This window comes from Cryptomeria japonica, chromosome 8, assembly GCF_030272615.1.
Source record: "Cryptomeria japonica chromosome 8, Sugi_1.0, whole genome shotgun sequence".
Classification (NCBI taxonomy): domain Eukaryota; kingdom Viridiplantae; phylum Streptophyta; class Pinopsida; order Cupressales; family Cupressaceae; genus Cryptomeria; species Cryptomeria japonica.
Window position 1 is genome coordinate 679,336,901 of NC_081412.1, and position 15,788 is coordinate 679,352,688.

Sequence of the window (15,788 nt, forward strand, 5' to 3'; positions counted from 1 at the left end):
GATTCAAGGAGTTAACATAACAATTTGTCACCTAAACAAAAGTTTACGTAAGCCTTGCAAAATGCCACACAAAAAGAGTCCAGGACTGTCTTCAAACCAAACATAAACACATTTTTGTGTTTTTGGTTTAGCTCCATATGTTTTGGTTAATTACAACAAAAGGAGTAAACTAGATTTGAAAAACTTGAAATATTCCTTTGTTAGAAATAGTGAACAATCTAGACCAATCACTAAGCCATAAAAATGAAGCTATGCATGTTATGAATATTTTGGAACAACTTCATTTGGTTGATTGGCTCAATAGTGAAGTTGTTCCCAGATATTCCAAAATGAAACCATGGAAAAATTCTAATACCTAAGCAAATATTGTAGGTGTAGACACATAGAATTTGTCATCTTAATCCCGCGTGAATCCAGTTCATTTTTTTTTATGCATTATTCCATCTAATATAATTTTATCACCATTTATCCATTATTAATATTATTGTTAATATTATTATTACTCATCATTTAGCCATTATTAATATTATTATTATTATTCCATTAATCATTTAATAATATTATTATCCTATCACCTATTTAACATCTATCACCTATATATTTTATAATAATATCATTTATCTATTTTCACAAATACATGCATTTGCATCATTCATTTATGCTTCCTCCTCTACCTATTTTCATCCACCTCACACATGTGGGATAAACACTTACAAATTCTAAAATCATCTTTTGTCCCACATTCATCCCATAATCTAGATTCACCCGAGGATGCCTATTGAAACAAAGCCCGTCTCCCATTTTGGGATCCACGACTTTGCATTCAAAATCTATTGTCTTGGCATTTTGAGCATCCATTAGTTGTTTATGCATTCTTGAGCACTCTTAGCATCCATTTAGCTAGTTTTCATCTTGCATATCTTGATCTTGTTATCTTTATTTTGTTTATCTTTCATCTTGAGTCTCCATTTTCACATAGCTTTTCATAGAAGTGTGTCTGAGAGCAATAATTTTAAACATGAAATCTTGAGAAATAGGAGGGCAATGGAGTAGGATTTTGTAGCATGCATGTGTGTGTTTCAATTTTGATATTTTGGTTTGCATGTGTGTTCTTTGCAGGTACTTCATTGTTGGGTGATCGATCTATTTGAATCTCCTCTCATAAGATTTCACATTAGAGTAGGTGATCTAGATCAATCGTGCCAAAAGCAAAATGTAGATCATATTTCATGTGTTGCAATGTAGTGACCCTATTAGCTGTGATGGCGGGGTCATAATTAGAGAGCCACCATCATCACTTTAGACATTAAGGTTCATATTAGAAAGCCTCCTTTGAATCTAGATGCCATGCATGTAATGAATATTTTGAAACAACTTCATGTGGTTGCTTGTAATCCTTCCACTACAACTATGGAGATCAAGCTGAAATTGATAGCCTATAATGATACATTACAAGTCAACAAGCCACTCTATTGACAATTAGTGGGTTGTTTGATATATCTTACATCCACATATCTCTCAATTTTCGGTCCAATTGAAAAATGTTCATTAGCAAGCAACAAAATGAATGTTGCGATACATCAAAAGGTACACCTGACTTTGACATTCTTTGTTAAAGGACAAATGATCATTGTTTGACAAGATATATGGACTTGGATTGGGCTAGCTTAGTTGCTACTTTTTGAAGCTAATGTCGACACACTTAGTCGCCATATTGAAGATCCTCTAACAGCCAAGAGAGCCTGGAAGGATTACAATGCCAAGATGAATTGCACATATTTTAAGAAGCCCACACTTTGAAGTTAGTTAGGAATCCAATGTACATAAAGCTCAAAATGGATGGTTGCCTAGTTCTCTTGGAAGTATGTGGATCTTGGGAGTCATACCCTTACAAAGGTTATGAAACAACTTAACTAAGCTCTACGCCTGTAGCTTAGCATGGATTGTCGTCCAATGGTTCGAGAGATCAATGACTTGAGGTTTCATGGAAGTGGTAATCTGAGAACTTGGGAATTCAGCTTGAAAGATACAGATTTATGAAGGTTAGAGACAATTTGATGGAGTTCAGCTTGGTGTATGGTCTGTTTCTAAGGAAACGCTTTTGAAGAATGGAAAATTCATGGTTCGAAGTGTTCTTATTTTGATATTATTTTTTTCAATGAAGTAAGCCTTAAGGGGAGGTATTAGAATAATAATTAATAATTATTAGAAGATAAGGCTTATAATTATAATAAAGTCACCTTAGTGCTAAGTGTTTTTTTTGTTTTTTTAGTTCGTTATTTTTAGTGTTGGGTGAATCATGTTATGTTTATCCTTTTGCATGGTTTCATTCTCCAATCTCTATATAAGGAGCTGAACCTATTTGTAATTGTATCCTATTATTTAATAGAATATTAAAAAATCGTGTTCCATTAATTTTTCTAATATAGTCATTAGAGAGGGGTATTGAAATTTGAATATAATATAATTTTAGACTACATTTTGTAAACGGGATGTAATAACACCATATTAGTTATGTCTTCAAAGTAGCTTACAATGTAAGTTACAAACACCAATGTAACTTCTCTATACAATAATAAATACAAGCATACAATCATTGAAACATGTGCCATTCGATTCTTTCAACTTCATGCATTCCTTCTTCCAACAATACATGACCCCAAACCCTACCAATTCCCTTGATATATGTCAAAATCCTTTTAGTAGCTTCTTGGTGGCTCTACTCAAGCTCTTGCATAAACCTACAAGCAACGTCATCAACAATGAAAAGATTTGGGCAAGTATGAGATAGCTAAAGTATGCCTCTCACAAATTTCCTACATAAGGTGGCATCAACTCAAGGCAAAAAACATTGTGTCAATGACTTCACTCTAAATTGATGCAAGGTAGACAAAGATTAACACATCCATATTGAATTCCTTTAACTAGTCAAGTGCATCATCGGGTTGAGAAATAAAAATTTGCTTATCCAAATCCTTTTTCAAACAACAAATCAAGGAAAAATTATAACTTGTGATAATCAAGTGATCAATATATTGAACCACAACCAAGGTATGCCCCTCTACAATTTTCGCATAGACATTTTGATCTACCTCACATCTATTGATGCCACACGAAAGGAAGACCATCATCAATCTTCTCATACCAAGCTCATTCATCCTACTTCAACCAATTAAATGGTTTTCAATATTTGTTAATAAGCTCAGATTCATTGTGCTAAACAAAATTGTCTTGGTTAATCCATGAGATCTTCCCTTAAAGATATCCATTGAGAAAATACAAAATTCACTTCCATCTAATGCAATTCCCAACCAAACCTCGTTGAAAGAGAGAATAGTATAGACAAACTCATTGTTGGCAATCGAAGCATGTCACCCAATTATCAATACTTCCTTTTGGAATATCCATTTGACACTAGGCACACCTTATACCCCTCAATGGATTCATTTGATAGAACTTGATCTTGAAGAAATTGTCCTTCACTAAGAAATTGTTTTCTTCCACCACCACACTCTCCCATTCATCCTTTTCCTTTGCTTCCACATAGAATTGTGGATCATAATAATCCATTACTGTAATGTCCCCTTCTCGTTGATGTCCTTCCAGTGGTCCATTAGCCTATTCCTGAGACCCGTAGGCTAGGTGGAATGAAAAATGAGGGTCAAGCATTGATGAGGCGAGAACTTACTATTTTTAGTAAGTCAAGGGTTGGCCATTTTGGTGATACTGTCCTACTAAGCTCTCCATGCTCTATCACTGGACGCGAAGATCATGCTTTTCGGAGTAGTAGTTCATGACTTACTATTTTTAGTAAGTGGCAGTATGGCATGTTTCTATTTTTGGCAGTGGACAGGGTCCTAATCCTGCAACAGTTCAGTGGTCTTCCTGGCTCAACTTCATCCTGGTTTTGACAATAATCAGTATTGGAGTCATAAGTGACATAATTGAATATTATTTCCTTATCCTAAGGTTTAATATTTAATTAATTTGATTAGTTTTACTACTGATTTATTGGCTTTGGAAATAGTGCATAATATCTCCTAAATGCTAGGCGAATTCTATGTCTAGAAGGGGACGTCAAATTATTAATGGAGATATTATTTTATTTCATCTCAAGTGTTTGCTAAGTAAAAATCGTGGTCCTTGCTATTTGGCGTGAGGTTTGACTTGAGGAATGGCGCCATCCTTGGGGTCCACGTGAGATGTAATGAAATGCAAATGGGAAAGTTGAATTTGAAGCATTTGCATTTGAATTTGGTGATGTTGAGGTTATAAATAAGAGTCTTGGGCTCCCATTCTTGGCATCTTTGAAAATTTGCATTGTTATGCTACCGGATTGGCGTCAGAACTTTGAGGCTTCGGAGTGCGGCTCCCTAGTGCTTCCCGGTTTCGTACTTGAAATATAGTACCTAGCTGTGTGCTGTAATCTACCATACTCTCAATGCGTATCTTAGTCCTTTTTGGTGTTTGGAGCGATTTTGGAATTTGCTGGTTTGCTTGTGGCTTAAGTACATTTTGATCATACCTCTCTGTTGGAGTGACTGACCGTTATGGGTATTGGCTCATTCATCCTTCCTAGTACTAGCGATTTACACTGTAAGTTTGTGGCACCCTTGGTTGAGCATTGAATTTAATAGATAAAATCGAAATTCCTTAGCTAAGCGTGGGGTTTTGAAGTGCATTGGGATGCATGCCAAATTAATAAGGGAGTTATGAAAGCTTGTCCTTGGTTGGTTGTCATCGTAGCTAGCCTAGTGTGGGTTTGGGACTGATTTTGGGTGTTTTGGATAAGTATTGAGAGAGTTGAGAGTTTTTTAGTGATTCCTTAGGCTGCTGGTTTTGCAATTCCAGCCTGCAGATTTGATGTTAGCAGAATTTCATGTTCTTATTTGGATATTCAGCATTACTCTCTTCTCACATCATCTTTATTATTGTAAGGTTAAGTAGTAGTACTACTAACCAATTCTGATTTGTAATTCTCACCCCGCTGAAAAGTGGAAGAGGCTGGCTTGCCGCCTAGATTCAAGTAAATTGTAATTCAGTCCTCCCACTACATAAGTGGTCGAGTGATGTCTGAGGGTAATGGTCCTCCCGCTGCATAAGCAGTTGAGTTGAGATTGTTATGTAATTTCATGAGTTGAGTTGGGATTGTTGCAGTTCAGTGATTCGTGCCTTTGTGTGTCTCTCTTGGCTGGTTCACCGCCAAGTTTCTTCCATTCCCGTTGGATAAGCGGAAGGGATTGGCTTGCCGCCCATGCATTGTATTGTTTCCAGTTATTTGAAGCTAACGATCCCCTCAACACCATATGCTCTCACCTTCCCACATTGGGCACTTGGTGATCAAAAAGTGGAAGGGTTGCTTTTCCAGCATGTTTTCAGTTTATGCTTTCTAACCTTAACGGGTTACCTGTTTGTGGATGACTATTGTTGGCCGAAAAAACAAAACAAAAAAAATAACTGGGATATTACAATTACTCTAGTTATGAAAAAAAAAAAGTGGCAAGATCAGACCTCAATTATATCTCATCCCCCTTAACTCTTACGAAGTTGGGATATCATGTGTCACATCAGCAGCCAGTGATACAAATGAAGTGATAAACTAATGCTTTCTACTTCAAACCTTCTACTAATGCAACCTAATATTAAACATCGCCATTTGAGAGCCTCAGTAATCACAATAAAGGACTCTTCATAGCGTAGCTCAATGTCTTACTCTGATTTGTATCATTGGTCTAGATAGGGGGAGAACCAAAGCTCCTTGTCATAGCTGATTTTAAAAATTCACACTTGTCATTAAATCTTGTATGCTTATAAGCCTTGGCTTTCTTATCAAGTTTACTACTAGAAATCACCCAATATTTGTCACTCTTCACAACAAACTAATTAGGCCAAAGCTCAAACTCATTTCCTTGTTGACTGATCAGACAGTGATAGAAAATTCACAAAAACCCAAAACATCGAAGACATCTTTATTTGTGCCATCACCTAGCAGAAAACATTTAGATGAATTCTGAAAAATTCCAAGCAATCTAATAGAGCTCTCACAAGACATATCCATCATATAAAATCTAAAGATCTATAACAAGAAATTCTCATGAAATCACCAAAAGCTCTACATTCCTCTAGAATGTACTCATATTATTTTTCCTTGGATAAGAATTGTAAAAACTACATATCTCCATTTACTAATGTTTGGATCTTCCACCTCTGTACTTTGCAAAATAAGTGTGACTCAGCCAATGGACAATGGCAAACTCCATTACAATATTTGGGCCTCTGGCTAGGAATAAGATGATTTATCTCTATGTGTGGGACAAGGAGCTCCCTCATATCATGGAGGTTTTTGTCTTTTATGTATTTTTCAACTAAAAGTACTAAGGAAACATGAAATCAAAAGGAAGAAAAACAAGTCAGATTAAGCTCTCCTCCTAATTTCAATAAAAATGGATGTGTGATTTAACACAGTGAGGCAACTGAAATATCACAGGAACACAAAATTCCCACCAAATCTAGCAATATGTAGGTGATACAAAGCCTCACCATTCAGACCTGGCCTCACACTGTATGGAAGTAGAGGTCTACATTACATACAGCTGAAAAAGTTTTAATAAACATTATTGAATTCCATGCAACAAGCAGAAAAGCAGATGTTGTAAAAGGAGATCACCACAACCACTTGCAAGAAATTGTGATACCAGTTTAGTTACTTGACCTACAAACTCAGGTCCAATCTGAGCCGGGTACAGATCCAAGTTCAGTTCAGCAAGGGTTCTAACCAGAGTTTTGCAAAAGATATAAGAATTCGTTTATGGCAAACCAAGGCGAACCCATCCCAAGTTTTGCCTCCTTTCGCAATGAACCCATGACAAATTTCAATATATTTCAAGTACTCACAACAGATCCATGTGTTTGCTATTATTCTTTCATCTTTTTTCAATCTGCTCCAAAGAAGCCATTAACAATTGATTTACTTTGTACATACGTTACCGATTCACTGCTTGTGCAGCCTGAGTTCGAGGTCCAAATCCAAATCTCTATGGGTCTCAATAAGGTTTTGCTGATTCCCTATGGATCTGTCCTGGGCAAACCCAAGGCAACCTAACCAAACAAGCAAATTGCAACCTTTTCTTTTTTGACATTTTTCCACTAAAATGTGCACTTCACCCCTAAAACCCTAAAATATGGTATAGAAAACATCAAAAAGGCAAAAGCAAGCTCATTTTTCATATTGTCAATGAAAAACAAAAATATTATCATCCATTGTTGTACTTATTTTCTTGCTTGCCATTGCACAAATAGAGTTGACGATTAGTCACTAAATGCTCCAAGGTGGTTTTTGTGCTATTCTTACATATTTGCAAGAGTTCATTTATTATTAAAGAGATTGTTGAGGAATATTTCTTTAAAAGAGACTTTTTTTTAAGTTTTTGGTTTTTTTTATTTTTCCTACATTTTTCTTTGAATGACCTATCTTGTTTTGATTTGTGGTTTTTGTGCTATTCTTATGCATTTGCAAGAGTTCATTTATTTTTAAAGAGATTGTTGAGGAATATTTTTTAAAAGAGATTTTTGAAAGTTTTTGGTTTTCTATTTTTTCCTACATTTTTTTTTTCAAATGACCTACCTTGTTTTGATTTGAAATTTTTCGTTTCTTTTCATTCTTATAGGTATCTATAAAACATGCATAATTTTTAAAATTAACTAACTATTAAGTTGTATTTATATTTTTTTTTCATTTATTTTATTGAACTTGTTGTCTTGGGTATTACAATAGAAACGAAATATGTTGAAATAGTACAGAAGCTTTCAGGTACTGGAGGTTATGTTTGGATTTGTAGTAACTATAAAGTTAGATATTCAAACTCATAGAGTCAAGCGAAAAGCCATTTCTGCAAGATCCCTACACAAGGAATCAAATTTTGTCCAAGAAAAAGGTAATGACATTTCAAAAGCACAATCTTGGCATATATTGAAGAGCAAGAAAAAGCAGATCAAGCAACAAGCCAAAATCAAATTATCCTTTGTTAAAGAAAGGACCTCGAGGGATGAGTCCAAAATATTAGTGTTGAGCTCCTTTTTGTGGCAACAAAAGTTGCCCCATACATTGATGTTGAATTCAATCAAGGGTATCTATCGGGCAGCACTTCGTAGACTCTTCGTTAATCATGACATATGGGATGCAATGAGGGTTGAATTCATGGATTTTGCATGCTCCAACGACTAATGGGACAAGTATATGGTCAATGTTCATAGTTGGTGGTACTTTTATGGCCAACAATTCACACAACTACAACCTCTTGCAATCAAAATTTGATTGCAAGTTAATAAATTATTTTTTAAGTTGTATTTATATTTTAATTTTATGATTTAAATTTTTGAATTTTGTAACTCTTTTAACTCTCTAATTTTGTCTCAATCGATTCCCAGAGCATCTACATCCAAGAGGAACTAGAGCACATACTTCACCATCCAATAAAACACAATCGACTAAACTCAACAAAGACAAAGGGCTTGGTATATATGCATTCAAACTCGTGGCTTCTAAAATACAAACAAAGTGGCTACAAAGAAGGGGGCACACGCAAGTGGTATATCGAGGCAAAGCATATTGACTTGGATGCTTCTGTTGTCGCAAAAGTTGAACCCGTTTGAAGAACAACTTTGATCATCAACCTTGTGCAACATGGAAACAACCTCCCAAGTGAGGGACTTGCAAAAGTGAGGTTGAATCTCCAGAGAAGGCCAACTTCCTATCAATCTAAGTGCAAGTGTTGTCGACCCGATGGTCGAGGTCCTTTTCTACTCGATCAACACCCCAAATCTGATCCGTTTTACACCCAACCACTGGGGATCGTCTCCATAACTTCTGGCACGACTCTGCAGGCCCAATTTTGGACACCACCATGCTCTTTCAATGCGGATTGAAGACTTTTCTGCCTGCAAATGCCATCCCACTACATTCATTGTAGAGATTTCCTCTTTTCTACAGGGATTTTACTTTCTCAGAGGTAGAGGACGCTCTCAGAGCCGAATTCAACACGCCATCAAATCATCCTTGATCTAATCTTCCTCCTCTCAAAGAGTTTATAACCTAGCCCTGCCCAAGGTTAGGGTTCCTTAACTCCATCTCAACTTGAGTTATGCATGAGCTTTAAAGGCAATTTTGTAGCCCTATTTAGGGATCTTTCTTTTCTTTTGCAAAAAAATTATGTTTCTTTGCACTTGTAAATTTTGCTTTGCCTTTACATAAATAAAATTAGTCTTCTTGCCTTTATTCAATTTGAGCAGATTGTGTAAGCGCTTACCTTCCTGTTTGAATGCATTCTTGTTTGTTTTCCTTAGCTGTAGGTGACTGTGTTGATCCCTTTGTGGATGTTGACCGTGAACTGAGCTCAGTTCCTCTCCTCATTTCATAGAATTCCAACCTTCACTTGCACTTAGGTGACTGATTAGGATAGAATTTTGTGCATATTCGGGGTAGTTTTATTGATGTTTCGTGCAGCTATAGACAGGGAAGATCACCATTTCAGTCTAGGTGCAAACCTTATTTCCCCCCTTTCAAGCATCCCCTCTTTCTCCCTTTTCCCTGTCAAATCAATAGTTTAGGTTTATCAGAGTTAGGTTGGTCCCACACTTGGGAAGTTGTTTCCATGTTGCACAAGGTTGATGATCAAGGTTGTTCATCAAGCGGGTTCAACTTTTGTGACAACAGCTTCCACTACCCACTTTGTTGCAATTGATATTGACAATGACTATGAACCAACCAATGAGCATGGGATTGCTAGTGCTAGTGCCAATGCCAGTGCTACTAGCACTAGCACTATTTTTGGTACGTCTAATTTACCACTACTTACATCATCTAATATTAATGGTGATGATAATATTTTTAAAAACCCATATGATTTTATATCAATGATACTTGGTAGTTGGCACTTGACATTATTAGTTTTTAACTTTGATATATATCTGGCATTCCAGTTTGACTAGTATTTGACCATTACTTTGGTGGTTTTGTTTATTATATAATTTAGATGCTATTTGTGGTCTATTTGAACTTAATTACTACTGCAAATATGTATATATTTCTAATATTGACATGTTCTTGTATGGACGAAGCCAACCCCAAAAAAAAATTTGACCAAACCCTCAAACCCGAACCCGAACCAATACCAATACCAAGACCGGTATATTAGCTTTGTTCTAATTCTTCAGCAATAATAGGAATTATTTACAAGTATGGAGTAAAATATTAGAGCTAAAAGAGTGTGTGAGAATTTTATTCTCAACAAGGGCTTACGTTCATTTTTATTTTATCTCTCCACCTCCCAAATCCACGTTTAAGTGGATAATAATTGTTTGCTGAATCTTAATTGAATATTTGCAGTAGAAGAATCCCTAACCATTTTGTTAATGATACTATCTCCAATATTTGCAATTGTTCCTCATGGTTGTCTACACGATTGTTATATACATTAGCTCAAACCTGAAATACAAGAATACAATAACTTGTATATAGGGTTAGGAAGCAACTTAGTCTTATTCAGTAAGTGGACTATGATGATTTGGTCTTTAGTTGCACCATATGGTCTTAATTTGGCCTAACAATAGATATCACACCTTCTAACAATATTATGATAGTTACAAAATGGTTGATGTGCCTTGGAATCCTTTCAACCGCGAGCATAAATGTAATGTCCCCTCTTTCCTAGTAGATCACTCAAATATAGAGGTTCAGCTATTAGCCATCTCCGCGGGTGAATTCAGGGAATAGGAGATGATAGCGATGGCACATGGAGGTCTACACTTGGCATTTGGGAGCTTGATAGTGTTATTATTTGATATTATAATGTTATTGTAATATAAAGTCACTTTTTCTAAAAATAGAAAAAGAATTAATTAAAATGTCTTTATGAAATATGAAATAAAGTGCAAAGTTGAATTAAGTTGTTAAAAAGGACCCCATGGCACATTTTCCTAAGCATAAAGTGTTTTTAAGAGGTGGGGCCAAGTCAATGAATAGTAAGACCCTCAAGTTGGGCGATTTGGCAAGAAGTTTATTACATTTAATAAATTTCAATAAATTAAAACATGAGAACCCAAAAATGTGCGATTAGGGTTGGGAAGTAATAAAGCAATGTGTGGGGCTCCATTTTTGGCATCTTTGAATCATTTTACAATCAACTTCTTGGGAATTGAGCTCTGCAAATGGATTTCAGCAGCAAACAAGCCTCCATGGAACGAAAACTCCTTGGGGATCAATGAATTGGACGTCAACCCAGTTCATAATTGTGTGGAATTCACACAGGATTCCTATTTGTGCTTTAGTTGAGAGTTATATCAGCAAATTCAATACTTTACCAGCAGATTCAGACTTTGTATTGCAGATTCAAGAGGATTTGGAGAACCCCAAAGGCAGCCATACCATTTCTTGAGCCAGCCGTACCTCCTCCTTGCTGGTCGTACCACTTGCAGCCCTCTGGCTTCATCATTTGGGTCATACAACTCAGAGGGAAGCTGGAAATTGTTACAATCTTCATTGTCTTCACTTTCCTACAGGGATTTGGTGCATTCTACATGCTACAAATGTCAATCGGGATATAGATCAAGGATTCTTTGAGGAAAACTTAGGAAATTCAATAATCTTGCCTAGAGGTCAGGCACAATCCTTAGCAATTTCAGAATATTTGTTTTTAGTAATTATTGTTGATGCAAATAAACTCCTTTGGAGTCATTGGACATCTTTGAGCCCTCACCCATTGTCACTTATTCAAGATTATTCAATAAATCCCCTCTTTTGGTCGAGCGTTGGACTCCTGGTATGTTCATTATGCCTTGATGGAATAGTTTCCTAGATTCTGGAAGTTATTATGTTGCTGTAATAAGAAATCAGAATTCTGAAGTTTAAATCAGTCAATTGTATTCTTGCATTTTGCTTTCCAAGTGTTGGTTTATTGCCATTTGATTATGGAAAAATACTATGCAAACTATTGAAAACAAACTCAATCAAAAACCATCAGCAAAACAGTTATAAAACATCATTACATCAGCTTGAAAGCAAGAAAAATTTCAGTCCAGACCGGTTAGAGATCTTTCAATAAACTGGTAAGGATTTTGTGTACAAGGCAAAGCTCCTCACTCTTAGCTGTATTTTTCATTGTTAAGACTAGTGATCTGTGAAGTCATGATTAAATCCAATTCAATTGCTCCCTAAGCTTCAAAGGCACAAGCTTGATGGTAAAAAGAAACTCGAGAACAACTTGGACCTTGAGTGATTTCTAAATTAGAATGAACCTGAGGATGACCTCTAAATAATTCCAAAGGTCATTTCAAAATACATCTTGGCCTCCTCTCTTACCTATGACACTTCGTATGCATGGGTGCAATATATGTAAATATCGGTTTTTAATTATTTTATGCTAATTTTTTAACTCAGTATTATTATTCTTAATTTTAATATATAGCATGGCATTTGAGTTTGCCTATTTTACATTGTAGTTTTTTAATTTTAATATTTTATGGTAATTTGTTTATAGTATTAGATATAATGTTATGAAGTACTATAAACTTATTTACTGTTGAAATTTATGTATATATTTCTGATATTATATGTTTTTGTATGGATGAACCTAAAACAAACTCAACCCCCAAAAACTTTTTACCAAATCCACAAACTTGACCCGCAAACCCAAACCCAAACCAGCACCAAGATCAGTAACTTGGCAAGAAAATACTGAATTCCATCGTGCTAAATACTGCATTCCATTAACATTTATAACAAAAATACATAGGAAGTTGCAGATAAGAGAAAATAACTGCCTACAAGCATCTAGATAATAACTTCCAACACAAGGAACCCCTAGAAAAACTTACATCTTCTAACCCTTATGACATCATATTTCTATTTATTTATTACAATATACAGTGAAATTTTTGCATGACTTTTTCAAGTTTTCCTCTAGTCACGACCTCCAACTACAAATTACAATTGATTAATTCCAGTAAAATATATTTGTACATTTAGATAATTAATTAATTGCCAAAAAGAACTAAAGAATCCTGAACAGCTAAAGATAAATACAACTTAAATGTGGACCCTTTTAATGACAAAGTACATAATACACCAGAGCAACTTAGCATGAAAAATAAGACCACAAGACCACTTTAACAGATATGAAGATCAACAGAATCGATGAAGATTGTGTCCAGCCATTGTTGGATAAAATGATTGAAATGAATTTGATGTCACGTGCCTTTATTTGAAAAAAGGTTCCACAGGACAACTTTGATCATGATGAAAAACAAAACAGGAATTATGTTCAACTTCAGGGAGTTCGTCTGTGGGAAAGCCATGTACCAAACTGGCGTTTACACACCCAGGTTAGAAATATAGACCCCAAAGATGAAAAAGGTCTCTAACTACTTTGGACTGATTGGAGGTGTTGTCCTTATTTGCAAAACTAGTGGACAATAATTGACACTTTCTGGGGACAGCAGCATATACTTGGCATGCAGGAGAGCCTCAACAATCTCTTGTTATGTTCACGCCTAAATAAATATTTGACCTATGATTTTGGATGATTCAACAGTGTCAAGGTGTCTCAAACATTGTCAAGTAAGTTGAAAGAGCTAAAGCACCCAAAATCTATGATTTCCCTAACTTCCACACCTTTTCCATTCTTACTTATTGCGAGCCCTTTTCAAATTTATTACAAAGATAGAAAAATAGTAGCAAGGATTTGAATATTCCATGTAACTCAATAATCTATAAGGAAAAAGATAGCATTGTCTCACTTGCATGGCACAGGAGAAGCAAATGTACACCTCCCATAGAATGCAATTCCTCCTCCACCTGAAGAGCATGCTCCAAGCAAAAAACATGTGGTCTCATGACACCATTGCACGGTTTCCATAATGATGCAGTTTTTCCATTTAACGCTGCCATGTCAGGAATATTTTCTTGTAATGCATATCCTGTCACACAACCTCCTACATTGCCACCTTCTGCATCACAAATATGTACATTAAGAATATGATCTTTGCATGAACTACCATTCACAACAGAAATAGACAAAAGGCTGGAATCCTCTAGATTAATACATTGCATAAGAAGGTCTTCTTACCTGCACAGCCTTCACTAAAAGATTCTTCTTGAGAATAGCTTGTACAGAAATTACCACATGTTGCTTCAAAACCAGAATTAAGCCCTTTGGACTTGATAATGCATTCAGATACTATATCAGCATCTGATATAGAAACGTTTGTGCCCACAGTAGGTACTGTAATGTTTTCGGCTTCTGGCACAGAGGAAAGTGTCATATTTAAAAGCCCTTCAGCACATTTAGAAGCCTGTGCACAAACACCTTCAATTTTATCTTTTTTACTTACAGACTGATCTCTCTGTTGTGCTTCATACACAGAAGTCTCCTTGACTGAATTCTTAAAGAGTGTGAGAGTTACAATTGACTGCTCTTGTAAGTCATTAGATTGTATTGAAGATAATTCCGAATCATTAACATGAAGATCCCCACAAATGTCAGTTCCATGTTGAGAAATATGTGGCCTCCTTGTTGCAGAATGGTCCAATGAATCAAGATGCACTTTCCTGAAACTATTATCCTGCTTCAAACTATCTTTAGTAGAACAATTGTGATCTTTGGATACTAATGATACTTTGTCTGAAGGCAAAGGACCACTCAAAATGAAGTCATCATGAGCCTGCTCCCTAATAGCTTCCCTAGTTGATCCAAATGAAGATAGTAGGGTGTTTGCAGCCCCAGCAATGTCATTATTGTCAGATGCAATTTCTGATTGTCCACAAAATGGGTAAGACCCACTAACTTCAATAGTATCATCCATTTCATCAGAATCTGATGCATCATTATAAGTGGCTGCAAGAAGATCGAGTGCTGATGGCACAGTAATGGGAGAACTGACAGATAACATATTTGATACAGATTTGCTTATGGTTTTGTTTGAAGCATCAAGATCTCTATTTTGATTATTTATTCCTGATGATTCTTCAGTATATTCTTGAGGCAGTTTCGTGCTAAAGGTTGCATCCCCAACAATTAGTTCTCTGCTCAATGAAATGCTAGAAGCTGTGTTATTACCAGAAAACATCTTTGCTGAACAAAATGGACTTGGTCGATCCTGGCAATGAGACTCCCCCTTATCAATAATCACATTCCTAGAAGAAGATAAAGCAGCAAAAGTTTCAGCAGTATGTTGCAAAATTGCTTTGCTGTTATCTGGTGATTTTTCATCATAAACATCTACAGCAGAAGTTTCTATAAGCCTGGCCAGACTCAAAAGACTATTAAGATTAGAAGTGGATTTTCTGTGTTCTGCCAAAACATCATCCCTTTCAGTAACTTCTACTGTTGGTGTTATAGCAGATTCAAATTCAGTATGTTCAATTTTTCTTTTGCTGAAGTGTATCTTGCGATCTTTGATTGATGGTTCTGTTACAGTAAATGAAGTTGACAATGCAAGTGAGCATAATCAAAATCGCTATACAATTAATTACAAAATGATTTCCCTAAATTAAAAATTAAAACCAGCATTTCCTCAGATATGTTGGAGAGAACTTTTTATCCCAATACTTGTATACATATACAACTTTTGATTTTAGTAGTGAGAAAGGAACAGAATACCAAGAATATTAGTGTGTACTAACGATGCAGTACAGTCTCCAACAGTATTGACTTCTGATGGTTGGACACATAAACCTGTTATGTACTTTATGTCAGCAAATGGCAAAATGCCAGTTGATTGCAAAAACCTATTAA

At 35.7% G+C, this 15,788-nt stretch overlaps 1 protein-coding gene across 3 annotated transcripts in view; it reads right to left on the reverse strand.

The window, feature by feature from the left end:
• LOC131032372 (lysine-specific demethylase REF6) overlaps positions 1-15,788 on the reverse strand; it is a 128,663-nt gene that overhangs the window by 26,471 nt on the left and 86,404 nt on the right. For all 3 annotated transcript variants that reach the window (XM_057963322.2, XM_057963323.2, XM_057963321.2), the window contains 3 exons: positions 15,654-15,728; positions 14,121-15,461; positions 13,792-14,001 (listed from right to left, as the gene is read on the reverse strand). In XM_057963322.2, coding sequence (XP_057819305.2) covers positions 13,792-14,001; positions 14,121-15,461; positions 15,654-15,728 — 1,626 coding nt within the window. The remainder of the gene's footprint in view (positions 1-13,791; positions 14,002-14,120; positions 15,462-15,653; positions 15,729-15,788) is intronic.